This window comes from Poecilia mexicana, unplaced genomic scaffold, assembly GCF_051168715.1.
Source record: "Poecilia mexicana isolate PSO_F unplaced genomic scaffold, ASM5116871v1 scaffold_7, whole genome shotgun sequence".
NCBI lineage: Eukaryota > Metazoa > Chordata > Actinopteri > Cyprinodontiformes > Poeciliidae > Poecilia > Poecilia mexicana.
In genome coordinates this window covers 13,543,687-13,568,977 of record NW_028263376.1, presented here as the reverse complement: position 1 = coordinate 13,568,977, position 25,291 = coordinate 13,543,687, and the positions used below count along the sequence as shown (strand labels likewise).

Sequence of the window (25,291 nt, the reverse complement as noted above, 5' to 3'; positions counted from 1 at the left end):
TGTCTCCATTTTCTGCTTTTTTACGGATCTGAAATATGTTTCAGCCGCATTTTTGTTCATATTTCAAGTCTAATTATCATGTGCATGGCACACATATGAATAACTTTAGTGAAGACATCGTCATGCAGAAGACGGTCTAGATATTTTTGGCTAATAATAATAATCCTTCCCCAAAAAGAGTCATTTTCTTTCATCCTTTTAATTATTTAGCTTCGGCAATGAGGAGGATTTTTTTCTTCTTCTCATCTCGGTCTCCAAAAACGGCAACTGTCTCATTATGATTTTAATAATCTCACTACAGGAAGAACGATGACTGGATGGGCGAAGGGGAACGTTGCCACCACACCTCCGTTGCTATTTTGGGTGCACATATTTTTACTCTTTTGGATTATTTTCTGTTCCATGGTTGTTTTCAGATCCACAGATTTTAACACGTCCAAGTTCAATCAGTCAATTGGAAAAAAAATTATTATTTAGCTTGGAATAAAACTAGATTATTAGTTATGTTGATTACAAAGTGGCAGCTTGAATGCAGAGAAGCCACTATATTACAAATCCAGTTCAAGGGCCTTTTGACCTGAACTATGAGTTTACTAGTTTACTATGTAAAAGGTTTCAGTATTGACAAAGTTAGGCTTCTATAACTGGACATCACTGCACTTTAAATGTTTTTCTCAAACACAACAAAGCAGGGTTCTGTGTTGGTTATCCTCACTGACACAGGCACATTTGATAGCTCAGTTGCTATCAATTTTATTATTTTGCTTTATGTATTTATCCAGTTATTAAGAACAAATTATTTATTTTCCTTAATCTGGCAGGGAGGGAAGAACACATGGTTGATGTCAGACCAGCTAACACAATCTGCCTGCTGTTAAAAGCTTAATAAGTCTTCTGATAACCTCCGTTACAACAGAAAATTTGTGGGAAATAAATACATAAATGAAATTCTGATGCCAAAGAAGCATAATAAACGGATTTACTTTCGTCCAATCAGGTTTGGCCCTTCCTCCTTCATCTGCAGACATACCTGCTTCTCAAAGCATTGCCACATCGTTTACAACTTAACATTTGTCCAGCCAGAATAACTTAATCTGAGAAGGCAGCTTAAGCTAATTATAATAATAATAAAACCTATAAAATTGTGTTTTTTGCTGTTTTCCTCACCTGTTTATTTTTGTACAAGTTACCTTGGTAACATTGTTTACATGAAAACCGATCACAAAGCTACTTCTCTCTGTTGCAAAATCACAGAAGATTGCAGCCTTGAAGACAGGCTTTTCCTCCTTTCAACTGAATCCAGCATCATGCAGGTAAAAAGTAACAACCAGACATGTTTCATACAAAAGTACAAAAATGCTCCACAGAGCTCCTTGTGTCTTTGATAAATACTGCAGCTGGCTGCTGCGTTTTCCCGTTAAAGACAAGTTTCTGCACCCTAACAATTCATAACACATTGCATTATGTCAGAGATTTTTAAAAGAGCATTCTTATTAAACATGACATTTCTCAGACACAATTTAAAAATTACTCTGTTTTGAGAAGACACTAAAAGTTTTAATTATTGTAAGTAAGATACTTACTACTCATAAACTACTGACAAAACCCCATTTGATCTATTTTAACTTTCAACATCTGTCCCACAATAAAGGTGGAAACATTTTGACTTACGATGATGCTCTTAGCTTCACAGCAGTTTCTCCAAAGATACAGCTTTATTTAAACGTGGCATGTTATCAGAAAAAAAGAAACACTTTACAGTGTTCATCTAATTTATCTTCCATCATCTTCAGCAGATCACAATCTTTAATCCAACCATACTTCCCTGCCTTCAGACTTTGCAATTGTAATTTTGACAAGTTATGTTTGTGACGAGGCTCCTGATGAATAAATCTCTGTCACCTACCACAGCTTAGACCTGGGCGAGGAGGAGAACTGCTGCACAGTCAGTGTTTATCTAAAACTCCTGACAACATGTTTTCCCTGCCAGTGCTCTCCTCCATACTTTAATATCACTTATAGTGGTTTATTTACGACCCGCAGGCCCATCAGTGTTCTTAGCTTAATTACTAAAGGGTTATGTGTAATCACTGATGGAAGCTTCTGGAGACCGCAGAGAAAGATTGGCTGAGAGAAACGAAAGGTGGCCATAAAAGTGAGCGCTGCTATCTGGGTGAGGGAGAAGGAAATGAGAGGCAAACACACGAGGGAGGATAAAAGACAATTAAGTTTTATCCATATGAAGCAAATGGTGAATGGCTGCAGGAATTGAGGAGTTAGTAAAAAGACGCATATATATCTTTTTGAACCATATTCTCTTTGTTTGAGGTTTTACAACTCAAACCTATCTGATTTACAACATGAGATATTCACAGGAATTATGGGTGTAGCAACACATACATGCAGTACTGAGTGTAAGAGAACGATTTTATTAAAACATTAACATTTTTTGTTTTGGTTTTCCACAAACGGACCGAGGGCTTTCCTAAGCAAAATTTATCTTAAAAACAAAATTGGAAATCTTTGCTAACTGATTCAGTCTAAGTTTGACCAGAGGGCATTTTTTAAAAATTGACATACTTTCCTCTGTTTTGGGAAAAAAAAAAAAATGTCTACTTAAGTTGTAAACACCAAATCACTCATACTGCAGCACAGAAACTCAACAGGACATATTTAGCTTTCCCAGCGCAGCACGAGGCTAAAGATGATCCACAAACACTGAGCTTTGTGTTTTCTTTGGCTTTGTTTACCCTTTCCTTTTTCTCAACATATTCAGCAGATGACTAAGTTTTAATTGATATGATGCCGGCTCCGCCCCCATGAGGAAGTAGAGCAAACCTCCGACAAGCAAACGGTTGTATAGTGGCTGAGGTGGAACTCAGTGCATCACCTGAAACATTTTTGAGTCATTTTTCCTCATAAGACACCAGGCCATAAAGCTACAATCGTAATATACACGAATAAAATCACTGCCTTCACTTAATGATCTCTGATTGGACCATCAATAAGTGTCATTATGACAAAAAATGAGATACTCACCACCAGATGACAGTGTGGTAGTTGGTCAGTCAGTTCCATGAGGTCGGCTGCAGGCCTTGATCCATTTCTTGCATTATTCCATACTGTTTTTTTTTATGTAATAATTATATTCCACTGTCTGCCCTGGGTAACACCTCGTCCACCACTGACAGCGTTAACCATGATTTCCCATTTTCCTTGAAATGTCCATGACCGCTGGGATTAGCAAAGACCAAACCAGGTGTGCAACCCAACAATCCGTCCTGCCAGGTGGCAATGCACATGCGCACACCGACATTACGTCACAGGTTGTTTACTCAGCAGATTTTCTATGGATCTTAACTGTGGAAGTTTCGTTTACCTGTTTTGTTTCGTCGAAGATTACGGTAAATTTAATTTAATTTCTAGCTTTCCTTCAGCTGCTCTCTTAAAACTATGTTTTAAGTTTATATAGCAGGCAAACACATTTATAAACGGCTTTAGTTCGCCGTCTTTAATGTCGTTGCCATATTGTAAACAACAGCTGCAGCCTGTTCGGCGCTAACTGCGATTCTTCGGAATGTAGCTAAATACGACGGTAGCGGTTTTCGAAAGGTGGCACCGACAGATAGCCAGCTATTCGGGACAAATTGCGACAAAGACCCAGGAATGATTGACAGGAGGCGTCATATCAGATTATATAAAACAAGACGGATCTTTAAAATCCCCCCAAAAGTTGTTGCTGTAGATATTTAAGCAATAGAAAGCTTTTCTGTGTTGTGTTCATGACTTCTTGTTATTGGTTTTCATGATGTAACACACGTTGAACTGTCTTGCTGCTGAAATGTGCCATATAATAAACTTAATTGATGGATAGGTTATAAAAATATACGCCTTTTTTGTGGCCATGTCAATTCACATGGATCTATTTTCATGTTTTGTGTTCAGATTTGAGATTTGACTTTTGAATATAATATTGAATGCTTTTGGCAGATTTGTCCACGTTTTGCAGTTAATTTAAATATATATATTTTTTTATCTTTTCTGGACATTTTAAAGCTTTTTAAATTATCATTTCATTGCATTTGCACCACAACTATTAAGTAAACCTTGATGCATTAACAGGTTCACAGTTTTTTAAAACTTAATTTTAATATTGTGATGACTGCAATCAGATTCTATGAAGAACTGTGTTTTATAGCATATGTATATGTGATAGTGCTCCGTATTTCAATGCATTCTATAGAGTATAAAAAAGCAAAAGTATCAGTTCTCTAGAGGTAATTTGGTCTTCCAGTGTCCAGCAATAAGACTCGTCTCAATCAGCTGGCCAAAGCAATAAGCTCAGCACATATTCCCTCAGAGCCTCATGCCTTAAACCCAATAAACTGAAAGCAAAGCCTAATGAAATGGATGATACAGAGGGAGGATAAGCTAGAGTCAAAAAATCAATGAAAAGGAGCAACGCTCTGTCTCCTGGCTACAGAGTTTGCCAGCTGGAGACCATAAAGTTTGGAAAATTCATCCATTAGAAAAAGCAAAAGGTGCAACTTCTTGTTGTGGATATTTAGATGTGCTTTGTCTTTCTTTGTGTTTCTTCGTTCAACTTAATTTTTATGGAATACACAAGAGATGCGTTTCTTTGGGGTTGTGTTATTGTTTCTGCCGGAGCCTTTTAGAATACAGACTCAGATGCTTCAGAATGTTGTTATTATTATTAAGAACCAATAACTTACTGTTGAGGTAGCAACATTGTCATGGGATTGCAGACGCCTGTAGGAGAGAGATGAATAGTTTTCGGAGAGCCAGTTTCAGGAGTGTGAGAAATCGGCTGTGACTGCAGAGAGCTGGGTCAAACCTGGCAGGAAGAGCATTCTGCTGATAAAACTGGATTATCTGCACACACACTTACACTGAAGGCACATGTACCAGAGTATCAGAGGCATATTATTCAGAATAGTGTCCGTAAAACTGTGTAATTCAGTCGACAGACCTCAAACATGACATGTACTGATACATTCGCACAAAGGAACCCAGTGTGAGTGCAGCTGCTTTGAACTAAATGCAGAAGAAAAGAAACAATTTGTTCACATACAGGACATTTCTTTGCATAATGTAAAACTAAAATGAAGTTATTTTTTAAAGTTCACATTTAGGTTGATTGAGCCTCTGCAAAGCTGTAACTTTGACATTAAAGTCCCACAGCTCAGTCACACTGCAACCTATTACTTGGATGTTTCGTGCATCTTTATATTTTGTGGAGTGTGTATTTTTTCTCACTCTTGTCAATGTTTGCTTTGTGTTTGTTTCACATGAAAAGACCAGATGTAGGTAGTAACTAGTTACATTGACTCAGTTGCTTTTGCTTAAATATTGTGGCTACTCTACCCTCCTCTGTAAAGTCACAGTGGAATCAGCGATTTTTGTTACACATCTTAGATTAAAATGAAAGAACTTTAGGACCTGAGAGGTCCGGCCCAAGTCCAGTCCTGGAAAGCTACAATCCAGCAACTTTCAGATGCATCTCTGCGCCAACAAACGTGAAGGTTAATCTGATCCCGGTGGGTTGAAGGAGGATGCATCTAAAGCTATGTTGACACTGCACACCTTAATGTTCCATTCCAATTTTTTATGAAATCCATTGTTTTTGTTTCTTTTGCTTGTTCGTTCATATTTCTGAATATTTGCGTCTTGTATGTGATCCCTTGTGAGAACTGCAAACAACCTAGAATCATCAGTAGTGGATGCCGTAATGTCACACGTAGTGAGAACGCTCAGTGGGACTGAAAAGTCAGGACTATTTGCACAAATTCTACAAAAATCCCAGATAATATGGCAAAAGCATATGATTTAATTTTAAACAGCTACATAATGTGCTGGTTTTAATTCACATTTCTTTTGCCATATACTTACTTTATATGTATGAATTTGCACTTACAGCTGTGAGCTTTTTTCTGTACCGTTGAACTGAATTCTGTGATGCTGTAGTTTCCATGAATCCTGGTGTAGCATGTCGACACATGAATATTTGGATTCTCCCAGGTTTCATTTTCTTTTTATTTTAGAACAGTTCTTGGTCCAGTGGGTCCAAGACCAGAGAGGTGTGTATTGTGAATGAACTGAGGATAAAGGCTGAAGTTGTGAAGTTGTTAATCCAAGCAGAAACATCTGTTAAAAAGCTGATAATCCCGCTGTGTTAACAGACAACGCTGCTGTTGCAAAGAACACGGTGCAGATGTTAATCTGGCGCCATCTGCTGCTTCATCACTGGAATTACATTCTGATAGAAACTTAAAAGATCAACTGTTATGTCGTAAATGAATAAACAAAAAAGGTATTGTAAAATAGATTAGAGTTACTTGATTTGCTTAAAGTAAATGTAGAAACAAAGAAGTTCTCAGATTCATTTAAGAGTTCAGCTGTTTCAGTCACAGTTCACACTTTATTTCAGTCGATGACATTTTTGTCACTCCTGGATTATTTTACTCTAAACGCTAAAATTATCTTTCTTTAAGTTTAAGTGAATTAAGAAAATCTCATTTCAAGTTCCATCCAACATATGCACTGCCATATATGGAGCATGAGTCAGGTTGTTCTGTTAAAACAGATTTTCCAACAGGAATAAGTCAAATGGATGTACAGACGCTTATTGGCAACACAGTAAAGGATGGAGTGAACTCTGTTACTATCCCACCTTCTAACTGTAGGATTAGGAAACAAGCTTTATGCAGAATAATGACTGCAAATAAATATGTTGTGATGTGTGTTTTTCTGTGTTATTTTGAGATTTTCTGTGTTTAGTCCCGTTTCCCTGAGTCTCTGTCCTGCCCTCCCTGCTGGTTGATCCCAGCTGTGTCTAGTTTCCTGATTACCCTCCTCCTGTATTTAAGTCCACCTGTTGTCCTTGTCTAACGTCATTCATTCATCATCTGTTTGCTTCCAGTGAGTTTGAGTTTGTTTTCCTGATTCTTTATTAAAACCATCATTCACCATCATGACTACCTGGGTTCACCAGCGTCTTCCTCACCTCCAACCACTGCACATCATGACAGAATAGAGCTCAAACAGAGACACAGTGAATATAAAAAGTCTAAACACTCCTGTTGAAATACCAGGTAAAACAATGTAACCAAGTTAAATCATTTAAAAACTTTTCTACCTTTTAATGTGATATTAACATTTCTCATGTTAATCTTTGATCTAAAGCCTTCATCTGCAGAAAGGTTAAGAATCTTCAAAATGAATCTTCATCCATAATCAGGATGTTTGGAAAAGTTTTTACAGGCAGGCCTGACAGCAGCACTGAGGAGCGACGTGACGTTCTGGATAGTTCTGGTCGTGTTCTGGAGGTAACTGAAAAAAAATTATTTGCAAAAATCGAAGGCGTCTGAAATACTGGGGCATAACGTGTTGTGACTGAGTGACTCTTTATATTTGATTCTGTCAGAAATAAAACCATTTGTTGTGACCTAAATGAGTCATTCTCTCACAAACTGTTCAGTCTTTCAGTAACTTGCTGCCAAGACTTCAGGTCACTCTTTGGTCTGGTGGATCTCTCTTGGCTTCAGCAAAGTAGCAATAAAAACCTGGATCTTTCTCGGAGCTCTTATGGCTTCTAACCCCGGCCTCTGGATGGGACCAAACCAGGACCAAAATATGCTTTAAGTGTTTTCATTATATGTTTTTATTTCTTATTCCCTGCTGCCCAAAATTACGTCTGGCTTAAATCACTTTGTCTAGAGAACTAAAACGTTCTGACGTTAGAACGAAAAGGAGCTTCCAAAGAGTCGCTGACACTTTAGTTTCTCTAATGGTGAACATCAAACTGCGTTACTTTTACTCTTTCTGCATGGCTGGTGCTGCTTTTCCTGCAGGTGTGGACTCAAACCACAGGATTTTGACTTGTTGTTTAGAGTTTAAAACCACAGTTTATGATTTGGGACTTGAGTTTTATGGCTCTCAGAACCTAAAACTTGCTATAACTGTGGGTCTGCAGAGAGGTTTGAGTCCTGTGGGACGTATGCAGCACGCAGGGTGTTATCTGCTAAACATCCAGGTTACTCGTAAACCTAGAAGTGTTAGAAATCTCTGCTGAGAATCAGATTTCATCATGGCAGTTTGTTTTTTAATTAAAAATGAATCTTGTAAATGAAGACATAAATTGATGAGTAGTAGAGTTGCACCAGTGTTTCTAGCAAGTTCTTTTATATTCTGTGGTGAATTTTTCTTTGCAGAAATGTTGATGAAGAGAATATTGTCCTTTGTTTTACATCTTTCATGCATTTTTCAATAGTGTAAAATGTTATCCAAGTTTTGGTAACGTGGGCAGAAAACAACATAAAGACTTCAATGGATTTATTAAGTACACCTCTCCGTCTTTAAGTCATTTTCAATAACTGCTTCATTCTCTGATGTTGGTGCATTTGCAGTAATTTGCTTTCCTATCCAGCAGAGGGCTGTTCTGAAAACTGGCATCACTTTCTGTTCAGTTCAAACTTTGAACTCAAATTTAATATCAATCATTTCAGATGCAAAACATTTAGACGTGTTTTTTTTCTCATAATTACATTCAGTTACTTTTTCACTGTTAAAAGTCAGCTGGAGGTCTGAGCAACCAGAATAGCACCTGATCACATAGTTCTGTCCTCCAAAGAAATAAACAAAGCAAGAAAAACCAGTGGAATTGATGCCAGTGAGTCTCGCAGTGCGAAGCGGTTTGTAAAACAGCTGATGAACGCTGGTGTGCAGCCGCTGCTTGCTTCTGGTTTGGTTTCTTCTGCTCTCTGTGTTGTGCTTCTTGAAAGATCCAAGTTTTTATTGCAGCTCGTTTCACGCCAAAAGAAGCAGCGGACCACACATCCAGAACCGCAGCAGAAACACAGCAGCTCCTGGAGGCTTTCAGGTTTTTGGGTTTCTAGAACCTTTTGTGTCGCCATAAATCACAGCTAACTGTGCAGACGCTCTTTGACAAACAAAAGAAATAAAAAAAATCTTAATTAGGAATTTAGGATGATGTTTTTATTATCAAAGAAAAGGAAAAGATGATGAATAAGAAAGGAAAGATGGTGGTTCTGGTTAAACTAACGATTATACAAAGTCTCACATTTCATTATGAAATATTTGTCAAACTGAGAAATGCCAAAATATTACAATAGAGTCTGACCTTCTGGAGGACTGTAAACTGAGCTTTAACCTAAAAAGGTTTGGTGGTTCATGATGTAACTTTGTAGTGAAATTAATTACATGTTTGCTTTTTTAGCTCTGCTTTAGACAGACTGATGAGTTCACTTCCATATGTGTGGGAATCACAGCTCAGCTTTTCTCCATTCTTACTGTTTTACATATTTTGATTTTATAAAACCAGATTAAAGTTTTCCCTAAACAGATTTCCCCTACCTTAGGTTTGCATCTCTGCAGCTCCTCCAGAGTAGTTTGGTAGTTGGATCTGAGTTCTGTGAAACGGACAGATTATCGCCTGATGACCAAAACCTGCTTTGAACTTTCCCTCAGTTTTCTCCCTGACCTTTCTGCTGCGCTCCTCCGTCTTCATCATCCTGTTTATTGGCTTTATTGTTCGCTCCCTAACGAAGCTCGGAGGCCGTCACAGCTGGATTTGTGGTGGGGATGAATTACTCACAGCTGGACCCAATTTAGTGGCTTCTGAAGACACAAGATATCACAGGCTGAGCACAGATGCATGCCACACTGTTTTACTGTAAAAAAGCTCAAAAACCATAATGATTTCACTCCTACTTTGTTTATTCACTACTTTGTGTCACTATATCAAATAAAATCTCAATAATATGTTGGAAAGCGGCTTAATTTTTATCTGTTTTACTCAGATGGTTTAATTTGTTTCAGCTCCATGTGAAAAACTAATTTGAATGAGAAACATTTTCAGACAGAAATAAAGATGCAAACCATTGAGAGTCCCTTTGGAAAATCTGAAATCTCTTTCCCGTCTCGCTCTCTCCAGCTTCACCTGCTGATTTAGTTACTCCTGTTTGCCGGTTTGCCAGGTTTCTTCACGGAGCAGAAACCTGGAGTTTGTGGTCTCCCAAGAGCAAATTTCATTCCAGCAGGTTCAGCTGTCGGTCTCAGAAACGGTTCATCTGGAGTATGAGTGTTTGGAGGTTTTTCTGCTGAGTTTGCATCCCCATATTTGAAGACAACATTTAGGCAAATGCAGAGTCACAGCTGCAAGATTTCTGTTTTGATGGTAAATTGAGATCCAACTGATCAAAACCAGTAAGAAAAATCTGATTCCATCATTTTAATTGGGTGGCTGCTGTCATGCAAAACAAAGCATTTTCCTCTGAATAAACTGATGCATTTTAACCTGGAATGATCAGAAATATGCCCCAACACAGTTCATAACTCCTTCTAACCCCACTTCCAAACGTCCGGACTGCGAATCGTTTTGTCAACAAGACGGAGTATTTTGTAGTAAAAGCTTCATCTTTCACATCTGATGTGTCACCTTTTCCACAGACTCACGGTGAGCTCAGCAGATCCGACACGGCAGAGCGAGAGCTAAATGACAGAGTGGGGAGCAGAGAGGTGCCCCTGTGTCCCTGGTCACACCAGTGGGTAACCACACACTTCATCCAATGGCTCCAGACACACACACACGCTCACACACACACGGGAAGGTCAATGATATGTTGGGAAACGTAGTGAGGGGGAAACCTGAGAAGGGGAAAGCTAAACCAAAGAGAAAAAAACAATAACAAGAACAACCTGAAAAGATCAACACTGTTTCCATTTCTTTTTGTTTTTTTCACTCCATCTTTGCAGTTTGGAGCTTCATGGTGGAGCAGCTAGCGGCTCTGCAGCAGGAAAACCGAATCCCAGCCTGGGAGCTTTTACTATGTTTCCCCCGGTTCTGCAGCTTCCTCAAAAACATGGCCGCTAGATGGTTACCTTAGATTCCCCTTCAGGTGTGTGTGCCTGGTTGGAACAGCAGGTACAGGTGGAGGGAAACTTCCTGTCTTTATCCCACTAGTTTCTATTAACCATATAATTGTGCAAATTGTAATAATGGAAGTAAATTTACTTAATGGCAAAGATGCGATTTTATTTAAAAAATTGTTTTTTGATAAAAAGTTTTTGCGTTAGGATGAAGTGGATATTTGGCAAAACTGAATGGAAAAAGTTTTTTGCATATCAGACGAGTCACATGATCAACGACTGGATGTTTCTACTGGCGGAAAAGAAGAAGATGTAGGAGGATGACGGGACGGCATGCTTTTTTAATAACTTATTGTGTGAACAAATTTATTCACATGACATTTTAATTGAGTTCTTAATTAATGGAAACACCACAAAGAGAAATCATGTTTTTATTTTTTACATTAGCAGAATATTGACACACTTTTCACACATTTGAACTGATAGTTTTAAAATGCAGAATGCTAAGGCACTTTGTGCCTCCTGTCTTTGCCTGTTCGTCATGTCAGACGAGACGTTGCCTAGTTTGCAGCTCAGTAGCTGAACAACATGAGCTAAGATGGAAATAGGAGCCGTGTTTGTTGGTTTGAGGTTTTCTGAAAATTTTAATATTCTCCTTTTATTTTTATGCAGTCTTTTCACCCATGCTGATGTTATTTCCTTGTTTTACTTTTATAGATTTGGTTGCCAAAGTAACTGCTGTCACTCTGATTTCTCCTCCGTTTTTTCAGCATCACCTTCATGTCTTTTTTATTTTCCCACACTCCCGTTTCTCCTCGTCTGCTTGCAGCCCTGCGTTACGCTCACTACAATGTCATGCTGGGTCACTAAAGCAAACACACACACGCACACACACACTCTCCCACGCGGCGTCAGTGCCTGTTATAGTGACAATGCCACGAACAAAACCAACAACAGACAAATATATAAAAGTGGGCTAAAATTCCATTCAATTTCAGGAGATTTCCACATCAGCGCTGCTCTCATAAACCCTATGTTTAGACATCCAGGCAGTTTCAGGAAAACCAGGGGAGCCAGAAAGATAAATACACTGAATTATAAAGTTTTGGAGACAGTCATCCCCAAATAGCATGGGTACTTTTTTCATGGGTTAAAAAGGAGACACATGGGACCACAGAGCGTCTGTAGTCGTAAAAAAATGTCTTCATCTTCTCTCGCAGGCTGTCATCTTAAATTTGGATCTTATTTCTCCTCTTGTTTGCTCTGATTTTTTTTTTGTGTGTGTGCGTTTCTCCTTTTCATTTATTCAACATGTTTTTCATTTTCTATTTATAAAAGTTTGGAACTTGTTTAGATGTTGCACACAGTGGAGCATAAAAGGAAAAATGAGCAAGAAAATGGAACACCGCTGAAATAAATTTCCAGAAAAGTAAATTTTTATTTTTAAAAAGTTGGTGAGAACGATGGGAATGGATAAAATACCACAGTGTGCTGCATTTCTTGGCTTCTTTTATGGTTTTATTAAAATCATGAAGAAATCTGTTTACACCATAACTGTGTGTCAAAGGTCGTCTCACCCTTTGAACTTTTTCACGTTACAGTCACAAACTTCAATCTGTTTGGTGACAAACCAATGAAACTTCCTGTGAAGTTATTTTATTTTTTTAAATATCTAAAGCTCAGACTGGATGGAGAGAATCTGCAATTAGTTTTATGCTTTGACTAGGCCAGTTTGTTCACTAATGCTCTCTAACCCCCACATTTAAACTAACACAGATGGTCTCCACCCATCAGCTTGACTTACTATACTTTTATTGTTTCTATATTAGAAATTGATAAAAGTCATGAATCATCGTCCTTCCAGCTTCGCAGCTGCATGTCCCTTTGTGTTTTGGTGAAAATCCCAGTTACATGGATTCTGTTGCAATGTGACAAAATGTGAAAAGTTAAAAGGCTCTGAATATATTTACAAGTAGAAATGAAAAGTGGAAAACATATTTGTTTTTAGAAGAATCTCAAAAAGTCTTTATTTCTGCACGTTTATGGGCCCAAGACAGACAGTTTGCAGAAATCCTTCACAATGAAACTGGTGGATTCCCAGTCTCATATTTTCCTGATATGTGGCCGTTTACATTAAATTTGTCAGTTTCGATCATTTCTGTGTCTAATTTCAGATTGAAATCTAACATAAAAATAAAGTCAAGAAGGAAAACCAAGAAGAAAAAACTAAAATCGTGGCTATATTTGGTAGACAGAAGCCCAGAATAAGAGCTGGGTTCCTGCTGACTCAGAATCTGGCACCGTGATTGGCTGATTTGACCATTTCCACGCTGATTGAGGAGTTCCACCACTGAACGTTAGTGGTTAGGCCTGCCCGGGATCTGAACCCACAACCCACAGGCCCTTCAAAGCCAAGGCCACCAGACCAGCAGACCTCTGAGGTTTAACACCCACACCTTGGCTCCCACCGAAGACGGAGGGCGAGAGCAGGGAGGAGAAGGAGGGAGAGACTCCAGCAGGAGAAAACGAAGTTAAAACCAAGACTGCAAAACAAACAGTTACTTTCTTCATCAGACCCTGAATGCCTATTTTGTCATCTGCAAGAAATGTCTTATCTAACAATGTTCCCAAATTTCCAGAAATCCCAAAAATTCAAGCAATTGGCCCGTTTTTTTTCATCATAGTTTCGAAGCAAAGCTGCATCTAGAGGTTGAAGGTGGAGTCAGACGCCTGGTAATGTGATTGTGTCTTGGAATGACGGGTCAAAAACGTACAAGTTGCTCCTGGATTAGGACGGGTGTGTCCGTTGGCTGTGATGTCCATCTTGTTTTATTTAACTTGAACACAGACGTTCAGTTCTCTAGGCAGAGTCAGCAAGCGCTCTAATAATGAATTAATCAGAAATTATGTCTGTCTGACTTTGGTTTTAGCTGCTTCAAACATTCACAGTGACGTATGTGTGAAGGATACAGTCTTTTGGGAATTATGATGCTCAGGAATTTTTCAACATGTCCACCAAAAAAAAAAAACTCCTGCATGTCGGACTTAAACCGTTAAGCCAGTTTTGATTTTTATTTACCTACAGAAACTCATCTTCATACGTCACTCACTCAGTTTCCACTACGAACTTTGTCGATATTCAGCTAAAGCAAAAAAAACCCCAAACAAAAATAGTTTCACTGTTGTGGTGTCTCCATTCAATAAGAATTAAAATCACATATGAATGAGTTTGTTCACATAATTATAAAAGACGCAGAGCCATCATCCTCCTACTACTTCCTGTCATCGTCTTCGTCATTTCTGCCAGTAGTAAAATCCAGTTGTTCATTACATTACTTGTGTGATGAGAATTTTTTTTTTACAGTTTTTTCAAAATACACTAAATTCAATATAGCTGAAAAACAGCCGCTTCCTAGTGCAAAAACATTTAGCTAGGAAATGGATACTTCCTGTCTTTATTCCATTGAATATAATTGTCAATGGAATAATGGTAATGGTAGCTAATGGATCAACAAAACAGATTAGTAGGAATATAATGGAGGCATTAGAAATTATAAGTATATATAATCAGGGTACCAACGTTTTTAAAGGCCAAAGACCTTAAACATCATGTCATTCCTATGCTTGAATACTTTCTGATAAAAATCAATACTAAGGTTTAATTAGCATGCATACTGGTGTCGATGCAGGCCAGCCATGTAAATTATTAAATGAAAGTTTTCACATTTGTGAAACTGAAACATTTCGGTTTCAAACGTTAATCTGGTGCAGTTTCACCTCTGATGTTTTCCTTCCTGTTTTTACTTTAAGAGTCAGTTATTGTGGCCTGAATAGGTGCTGCATGGATTAACACATTAGTACTTTTAAAGTGTGACCTTAAAAGTATGAAACACAGAAATGCCGAGCTCTTTAATTCAGGGAACCTTTCCTCCATCCGCTTTCCTAGCAGCTCCTATCAGAGGATATGAACACATTGCTACTTCCTGCAGAGACAGGAAACAGGAAGCAGGGGGGGAATAGAAGACCGAGCCTGACATCCTGCGGCAGAGAGGGAAAGACCCCCTTCACACACACACACACACACACACACACACACGCACACACACACACACACACACACACACACACCTTCCCCATTACATCTTCTCAGGCAACTCAAGTCTTGTAATTTCTGGTTCAGCAAGAGTTAAGAAATGTATTTGGCCTTTTTATGCAGTGAATGTAAAAAGTCTGTATGCCAACGTTACTGTGATGTTTGTAATTCACCTTTTAAAGCCAACAGAACTGTTACTGTCCAAAACAGGAACAGCTGCATTCATTTGTTCTTTAAGTGTCCTTCAAACTAATAATTTGAATGGTGTAAACTGAAACTGATACAACTAAATTATTTAGAAACTTATTTAACTGAAAACTTCACCAGTAATTAATTCCTATAATTGGACAGATTTTAAGGTTTGTAAGGATCATAGTGGTCACAAATATCTCATAACAGAAAGACAGGAAGCTGCAGCAGCCAATATAATCTTTCTTTCAGTCTCAGGCACAGCTTTAATATCAGTATTTTAATATTTCATTGATACAAATTGTGAAAGTAGAATCATGAGTTGATAAACCATGGATGATAATTTACACAAAAGGAGAGGCACGTCAGTTGGACTGCGCCATCAGTTATCAAACCCTGAACGAATATCAACATCGAGACGTTTTCGTAACACTTTGTTTGACGGGGGTGAATAAGACTGACATGACACTGTCATAACCATGTCATAACACCTGTCATGAACATGAATAAGCCTTCATGAATATTTATGACTGTTGTCATAAAGGGTCATTCGGTAAATTACGACACTTTTAATACAAAGTTAATATTATTCAAAATGTCTATCATTACTGTGTAAACTTTACCTTTAATAACATAAAGTTATCTAATTTTTAAAGTCCAATCAGTAATACTTTTATAACAAATTTATAACAGTAATGATTTCTTGGTTAATGTCAAGTTGTCATAACAATGACATTTTGAAGAACCTACAATTTGGGTCACTGCTAAACTGGCTAATTAAATTTAACATTACAAATAAATATAAACAGACATATATGCTCATATGCAGCAAATGCCTCTACATAAAACAGCTACACAAAGTTTTATGTAAGACTGTAACAGGAAAAACGTTCACAAAGAAGCCCAAACTCACAAATACATTTACAGCATAAACTAACTGTCATCTTTAATCAGACTGTGTAAAATCACACACACATGGATGACCAGAGATGCAAATACACATTTAGTGTGTCAGCGTGTGGTTGTGGCGACTGATCTAACTTTTTGACCACATGTGGCCAATAAAACACAGGGCAGACAGAACAAGACTGGAAAATCCCCTCCTTTATTTCTCTCTTTCTTCATTTCTTTGAGCTTCGACTCAAACTGTCTCAGATTCACGAATCTTTTTCCTCACATTCTGATTCCCAACTGAAAGGGACGAATCTGCCTGTTTCTGGTTTATTTTCACTTTTTTATTTGCTTCAGAGTTATACTGTTTATTCATAAACATTTTGAGCGTTGATAAATTTGCAAAAGTCTCAAAAACATTGCAGCATCATAATGGTTTATTTGTGTGCAGAGTTTTGAGTAAAGAGATTTAAGTTAGTTCAGTTTGGAATAAGACTGTAATATAACAAAATATGGAAAAATTGATGCGCTTTGAATACTTCCAGGATGAACTGTTTATACAGCCAAGGGCAAATTTCATTGTTTGTCCTCCTGTCAGATGATATAGGTTAGATGATCTATGGTTAATAAAATAAAAAAATAAACAAACAAAAAGACTAACAGAGGAAGAAAGCATCAAAATGCAAAACATCATACATAAAAACAGAATAAAGACAACATTTCAAGCAGCTGTCAGATTCCATATATACATTTCACAATATTTCAGTTTTAAATTGTAACCAAATATCCCATAAAATATGGATTTAAAACTTTTAACCAATTTCAGTAACACCTGGAACCTGCTTTCTTACTTGGTTCCAATGGAAAGTCTGGATGATTAGCTTGAATTGAATAGTTTGTGAAGTGCCTTGAGGTGACGTGTTGTGAACTGGTGCTTTATAAACAGCCTGAGCTGAACTGAGCCGATGTTACGGCTTGAAGACGTTTGCAGAACCACGTCACCTGCAGAAAGCAAACATGAGCTCATGGGATTCCCAAACCAGAAGGAACAACCCTGTGCCAAGTCTGAACTGCAAACAGACACATGGCATTCTGGGTAAATACCACAAAACAAACGCACATCAGGTGCTAGCGCTACGAGAACTGGCTCGTTTTTTGTTTTTTTTTCCAAAGACAAAAGAGAAATCCTCAACACTGAATTCTGACGCCACCATTTCTGTTGGTGAATAAGGAAGTTGCGTTCAGTGTCTTCAGAGGTGTAAATGTTTCCTTCAGTGGTTCTTGGTGCAGCGCCCCCATAGGCCAGGAGGGGAACAGGTTTTTCAAAGGGTTCGATCGTTTGACTGTGCGGTGGGAAAGCAACCAAATGTTGCAATCTGCTGGTGCAAAGGGGTAGAGGTGCTTACCGTTAGCAATGGTCCTAAACTTCAGGAAAGGAGACACTGAAGGTGTATTCTAACTATGGAGGGATCAGATTTGGGGCTTTGAGGAAACGGTTGTGTTTTTGTCCTGTCTGTGAACTTTCAGTGCTTTACAGCTAAGCTAAGGTAGTTAGCTTTCACCTGGATCTGCGAGGTCCATTCATCGAAACTGAAGTTTCAACTTCTTGAAAAGCATCATGAGACATGAACAACAATGCTGTTGTTTATGTAAGTGAGTTTACTGAAGAAAGCTTCAAATAAATGAACACATAAGAGACTTTAGCTTCAGTTGGATTTTTCCAAATGTTGGCCCTGAAAGACTCTGATCTGACTGCTCCACAGTCAAAGTTTGGAATTACCTCTTCATCATGTAATCCAATCTGGAGAGATCTGCTAATGAAACATGAGCTGCAGCAAAGCAACATCTAAATCTCGCAGCCTATCGACTTGGAGAACGGGAATTTCAAACGCCTGCGGCAGAATCTCACGTTTTCTAATTTCCAACTGCAGGAGCGGGAATCTTGCCTTGTTTTCTTTTCCAGTCAGAGCAACAAGCAGCCGGGTGAGGTGTTCTCACAAAAATATACACCTCTTCCCCTTTTCACTTTCCACACAGAAAGAGGGACACACACCCTTTCCGAACATCCCAAACTTCCACATGAGTTTCCTCCTGGTTGCTAACATTCCTGTCAGCTACCTAAGCAACACACTGGCTAACACACACACACACACACACACACACACACCAAGAGCTGAAAGCACACGAGTCACTGTAGGAAAACATGCCTGAAGTCCCAACCACACGATGTTTGGTCATCTTTTACAGACCGCTTGACATGTCCAAACCTTGTTCTGCCCCAACGGAGATTTAATGAAATGGATTTAGAAACGTAAAGTAAACAAAATAAGGTCAGAAAGAAGATAAAGGGAAAGTTAGACGCGTATTGCCTTATAAACATTTTGAACGCTTTATTCATGGGAAAATATTTTTTTATCTGAATATCCACAAAAAAATCAACAAGAACATTTTCTGACGCTTTTCTAGTCATTGTTTTTAAGAAGATTATGATTATGACTGCATAAATCTGATAGGTTCAATGTGTCGGATGCTTTTCGCCGCAGCTTCAGATGTTTCTGCTGGTGTTTTATTCAACGCAGACCTCAGCCTGGCGTTTTATGTCCTCTACTGACAGAACACACACTTCAGACTTACACATTCATCTGCAATAAAATTAATCCTTTTATCTCCTCTTGATGACCATCATGCTTTTAGTTGAACTTGACTAAAATATAAAAAAATAAAAAGGTTTTTGTTTTATTACTACAGAGAGGCAGAAACTAAAGTAAATTCTTAAAGGTGTTTATTTGGTACAATTATTGTATACAACAGAACAGATCCATTTACAGCCAACACACCCTTTTCAAACACATAAACAAAACCTTTTTTCTTTGTAGAAAATCTAAAAATTATCCCTGTCATGCAGATTTAGAAGCATCCCAGTGACACTTCTGGGAAAATACTGGTTTTAATTTGTTATATGACTGCTGAGAAAAATGTCCTTTGATTTAATCCCAAAATCCTGGGTGTTTTCTTTATTCTCTTAGATAATTATTACCAAAAGGCCCAAAGTTATTGCACGATTCCAAAAAACGCCTGTCTCTCTCTGAAGTCTTTTTGTGTCACAGTAAATTAAAACGGAAAAAAAGAGTGTTTGGTGTCAACAGAGAAGAATGTCAAATGCAGATGTAGAAACTTATTTTTACTAGTTCACTTGAACTCCTGCTTCTCAGTAAGTATCTCGCTGAGGAAAAGTTGAAAGAAGTCTTAAACCTCAGAAATGGCATGGCAAATGTAACTGGTGGCTCCGTAAGAGATACTTGATTTTGTTCCACTGTTTCATGTACATCAAGAAACAAGAAACAAGCAGTGTCGTCGAGACTAATGCAGAACAGATGCAGGCGCCATCTTTCAAGAGGCTTCTTGTTTTTCTTTCTCTGTTCACAAAGCTGCTACAGGACAGGGAGAATGCTAACGCGGCTTCATACTTAATCAACAAATATATTTTAACCTTTTCTTTAAAGTGGTGCCAATAATTGTAAAGTTATTCAATTACATTTAAGCCAAAACCTGCTAAAAAAAGTTCGTGTTTTTCCTTTGTATGAAAGTGTTGCTAATCGTTAGCCTCGCTAAATAGTGGCACTTTTGGAAAACCTGATTTATCTAAAAAAACAAAAAAAAAAAACAAATTGCAACAATAATACTTTGTTGGTATTTGGAGGAGTAAATATTGAAGGGTAAACTTTAGGATTTTATGACAGGTGTGTGCAGCTGTTTCTCCCGTTTTCATCCTTTAGCCAAGCTAGGCTAGCTAGCACCATAAGATACACAAATATAAAAACAACGTGTTGGTCTTACTTCCAGCAAGAAAGCTAGTAAATATCATTCCAAAAACTTCCTTTCAGAAAAATAAGATCGTTTCTGTACAAAAACATATTTCAAACAATAGATATTTCATCTTGAAAAAGTATTATACCTTCTATACAGCTAATACATTAAATGCAGTGCAAAGAGAACATTTCATAGTCTAAATCTCTCTTTCACAAAAAGCACTGAATCAATATACACAGTATGACTACATGAAACCTATAGTTTCCAAAAGAAAAATACAACAATCATAAAAAATCTTAACGTATGCCTGTATCCGGTTGCAAGAGTTCAAAGTTAGAGAAAGCGACAATGACTTTTTGTTGAAGATATTTTCTCTGATGAGTTCCAGAAGTATTTCAGAACCTGAGCTTCTATCATCTGCAGACTTAACGTGGATAAACTGTTTTGTTTCAACAAGCGATCCGTTTGGTAAATCAGAGGATTTGTGGTAAGATAAAGCAAGTCTTGAAATCATCATCAGAGGATCTGCTTGCCGGTAGACAAAGACATGTTTTAAATCACAAAATATTATATTTGCCATTTGACACAAGACCCTCGGATGAACTGAGCTGAGGAAGGGAACGGGATGTATTACATGGAGAAAGAAAACCCACCCTGACTTGTAAAACAGTTTGTGGGAGACATCAGCGGTCTGTTCTGGGTTAGCGGCCCCCGACCCACTCAGTTCATCTTCATTCCCTTTCATGGATCATCCTGAAAGTTTCTGACATTTAGATTTAAAGTTACAGATAACTGGAAATATTTTGGATTTTGTAGAATCTGTCGTAAAACAATTAGTATCAGCTTACAGCACGGAGATGTTTTAACGGACTGTTGGACGCTCCGAATGCCGTTTGGGACTTTATCTTTCTACTTCAGGTAACAATACTTAACGCCCTTACAGGTGACTTGTTATTGCTCAAATGAAGCCATTGCTTCTGGATGTTACGCTGTTTTTGTCAGTGGATGTTTATTTTTTAGCTATTATTGTAATTTCTAAAGTACATATTGATGCAAAGCACAATGACATGGAGAGAGCAGCAGATTTTGATCATTAGTGAGTCTAGTTCCAATGTGTAGCACCACTGACTGATCAGATTTGTTGATTACCCAAAATGAATCTGACAAAAACATGAGAGAAAGAAAAAAAGTAAGATATTTGTTGGAAATATGAAGTCTTTTAGTGTTTGATTAGATATTTCAGCAACATGTCATGGTTTGTTTTTCTTGTCTGATCGTTTTACAATGCAAATTATATAATTAATAATCCAAGATCTAAATAAACTGTCTGGCAAAGGGCCCAGAGTAAAGTTCAACATTTGTTTCACATTTAAAAACAAACTCAAGCAGTTTTAGAGAAGATAACTTGACACTGACTTCAATAAAGTTCTGATGTTGAATTTTCTTTGCAGATGCATTGAAAGCTGTGAGATGAGATTCTGTATTTATCCAGTTATACAGGCGCTGTAATAAACGGCACTGCTGGCGTCAGAGAGAGCAGATATCAGAGGGCTGCTCCCATCATCACAGCCACCAGCGCCGCTCATAATACTGCCGACGTCCCTGTTAATAATAGTGCTAATGATGCTGTTGCTGCCACTGCCTCCGATGGCATTACACCCACCCAGGACCTTTGACCCTCCTCCACACCCTCCAACAAGTCCGTAGGGCTCGTCTCGACTCCGTCCCATGTTGACATACTGGTCAAATTCATGCCTGTCCACCTCAGACCAGAACTCAGCAGAGGAAGAGCCCATGTGGCCGCCGGCCTCCAGGCTGGACTGGTCTGCGTGTGCAGAGCGACCGAAGGAGGATGCAGGGAGGATGCAGGAGGACGAGCAGGAAGAGGAAGAGGTTTCAGGTGGAGGGGAAAGCTGTCCCAGATGAGAGGGAGTGAAGTGCGCAGCACTGGACGCAGTGCCTCCATACATTTGGTTCAGATACCCGACAGGCGCTGTGCTCAGAGGCGTTTGTTGGCATTTGACCGGCTCAGGGATGCTGAAGGATGGGCGAGGATAGGAAACGGGAGACGAGGAATCAGCTAGAGGTGGAGGACATTTCACAGGAGTCCTTAAGGGGACCTGATGACTGAAAGCATGAGGAGGAGGTAGCTTGGCGCTAACTGAGCTAATGCTTGATGTCATATTTGATTCAGCAGAACTTATTCTAGAGTCCAGTCTGGAAGTCCTGCTTGGACTGAGACTTGCGTTCATCCCGATGTTTAAGCTGGCGCTGACGCCGATGGCGTTGTGGTGGCTGTGGCTGTTGTTGTAGTGCTGCTGGCTGTAATGTGGGTTGTGATGGTGAAGGCGGTGGTAACCGCTCCAGCCTCCCATCCCCGCCTCGTCTTGCATGTGTTGGGGGAAGAACACGGACTCTCCGGCTCCGTCTTCCAGGAGGTCCAGCGGCGACATCTCCGGGGTGGGCAGGCCGTAGCTCTCCAGGTCGCCGTGCGCCGGAAGGTCCCGGAAGTGGCCCAGAGACGGCAGCAGCTGGTGGGGGTGATGGTGGTGGGGAGTGTGGGTGGCCGGGTGGCCGTAAGCAGCAGCACCAGATACACCATCAGCAGCCAAAGGGCCGACGCCGGGGCCCAAACCGAGAGCCGGGGCCCCACCTTGTGCCAGGCTGTGCAGCAGGAGCCCGGGTTCCACTCGCTTCAGTTTCTTGGTGGTCTTTTTGCGTCGAGGTCGGTACTTATAGTTTGGGTGATCCTGGAGGTGTTGCACACGGAGACGCTCGGCTTCCTCCACAAACGGCCGCTTGTCTGTGGCACTGAGGGCCTTCCAGGACTGACCTGGGAGATGTGGACAAAGAGCGGAAACGATTATGCTTTTCATTAAAGGACAAAGTTATTTATTGCCTTTAATCTAACTGATCTTGTAAATCCTAATCACATTTCACCCTCATGTCCTGAAACCTGAATATCCTTTTACACCTAAACCTACAATCATTTTAATTCATGGACATCTTTTTAACAGCTATTTACATATGGCCAATGAAAATATATCGAATACTGTACTTCTAGTGTAAACAAAGACTCTGAAAGCAGGATGGTTGGCCCCCCAACCACCTTTAAACCACATTCAGACCTCCATAAATCTCTTTATCTTGACATCTTTTAGCTTTTCAGTTTCTACAAATTCCCAGCTTGTTTAGATGGAACGCACCCTCATGTTTTTTTGTCTCTAATTAAGAAAGTTTTGCCCTCAGGGCTGAGCTCGATGTATTTATGCTCTGCATTAAGTGTACATATTTACAGTTTGTCTTGTGGTTGTAAATGCTGGCTGCTTCCAGATCTGCAAAACAAACTTTTTTTCCCAGAAACCTGCGGTTTGGATTTGAGTGACTCTGAACATTTCAAGCTGCAGATGAACTCCAGCTGCACAGTGGGTCTGCATGAGCAGCTCCCACGTTTTAATCTGAAGCTCAGCTTACAACCAGACAAATTTAAAATAAAATAAAGACTAAAGAATATTAGTTAGTATATCTAACACAGTGACATCAGCAGTTCTTTTACATAAACAGTTTTATTGTATAAGATTATTGTTGTTGCTTGTAATTAAAAAGTATTTATTAAAACAAATATTATTTTTTATCACTCATTAATGACAGTTAACTTTTCAGTATGCAGAGTTATAATCAGTACAGTAACGGTGGTTTCTAAATGGTTTGCCAATATTTTCTGAAGATTGTTGCATTTTTCATTTTCAGCTCACATTTTTAGCTTAGAAATACAAAAAGTGAGATGCACAAAATATTGCATTTAATGTAAATACCTTTAAAAAGCTGTGATATGTACTACAAATTCACTGTTCAATTGGCTGATTATGCCCAGACCAGGCCAAAGTCTAAAAATCAAACTTTATTTTGCTTCCATTAAAATGAAATGCATCCAAACTAAGAACTCCATCAATGTTCATCCTGTAAATGCATCATTTAAAATAAAGGCTTTCACACATTTTGCTTCAGATCAATAAAAGTTGAAGATTAAGTTTGGATATGCTTTGATGCATTAATAGAGATAATCTTGTTATTCTTTAATTTTCTGTTTCGGTAGCACATTTTTCTGTTTTATGTGGTTTATTTGTGTCACTTCATCAGATCTTGAAGGAAACCAAAAGCTGGTGAAGGCCAATAAATGTCTGATTAATTCATTTGTAAGATTTTTTGCTTGTCTAAACTCTTAACCTTTAATATTTTTCATACAATCCTTTTAAGATCAAACACACAGAAAAAGGTTAAATGTGTAAACTTAGCCATGAATTACATGATAACTGCTTTGCTTGTTAAAAGCTGAGGCTGCTGCTCGTCTTACCCAGCATCTTGCTGAGCACGGCGTTGTGCAGGTCCGGGTTCTGCAGGGCCAGCCGCTTCCTCTCATCTTTAGCCCAAACCATGAAGGCGTTCATGGGCCTGCGGATCCTCTGCTCGGCCCCTGAGGCCTTCCCATCGCCCGCCCCGGCCAGCGGGCCCCCTCCCGGGGTCAGGTCGGGGCTCTGTCCCCTGGAGCCCACCGTCAGAGCCATCCTGGGCTCGCCTCTCCTCGGTTCTGCAGGGGCGTCCGGAGAACTGCAGTCTGCTGACAGGCTCTCTTCAAAATCCATCTCGGGGTCGGAGGCGGGACTCGGGGTCTCCGACGTCCAGCGGCCTCCAAAGGGCATTTGACTGGGATGCAGGGAGGCCTCTCTAGGCAGGTTGGGCTCAGTTAAATTCATCCCACTCAGGTTAACGTTCTGTCCAGAAAATCTCGGCTTTATGTTGGCTGGAAAACTCTGAATGTTTCAGATGGAAAACGACCGAAGGATCAAATGAGGAATCTGACGGATTTGGTGCACAAATCCCAAAATAAAGCATCGAGATCTGAGAGGAGAGGGGAAAGAAGAGAGAAAGGAGAAAACAAAAGTTGTGGTGCAGGATATTCCCTCTGAAGAAAAAAAATCCAGAGACTCTGCCTCTTTTGTCCACTTCCTTTTTTTTTCTTTCCCAAAAAGACAACAGCTCTTGTTTGGATTTTGCGGTTCAGCAGTTGATTTCACTCAGTCAGCGAAGCCGTCCGACTATCCGTCTCTCCGTCTCTCCACCTTGTTTGAAAGTTTTGAAACTTGTGGCCAGATTTAACCGACCCACGCTGTGTATATATACCCCGCCCTGACCAATCAGATAAATATATAGCTGGGGCCTTAACCAATGAGATGCCAGGCGGCTGCGAGGGAAAGAAGTGAGTCTGTCTGAGAGAGAGCAAAGGGGAGTTCAGAACTTTGCCTCCCTCTTTTTCCTTCTTAACGGCCACCCTTTCCTCCCCCTTGGAACTACACACACACACACACACACACACACACACACACACACGCACACACACAC

At 39.3% G+C, this 25,291-nt stretch overlaps 1 protein-coding gene across 1 annotated transcript; it reads right to left on the bottom strand.

The window, feature by feature from the left end:
* Positions 1-18,846: 18,846 nt before the first annotated feature.
* Positions 18,847-25,036, bottom strand: sox18 (SRY-box transcription factor 18). The gene is made up of 2 exons (XM_015001514.2): positions 24,246-25,036; positions 18,847-22,724 (listed from the first exon to the last, which is right to left on the bottom strand). The coding sequence occupies exons 1-2, from the start codon at positions 24,643-24,645 to the stop codon at positions 21,376-21,378; spliced, it is 1,749 nt and encodes a 582-aa protein (XP_014857000.2). The 5' UTR covers positions 24,646-25,036; the 3' UTR covers positions 18,847-21,375.
* Positions 25,037-25,291: the final 255 nt, after the last annotated feature.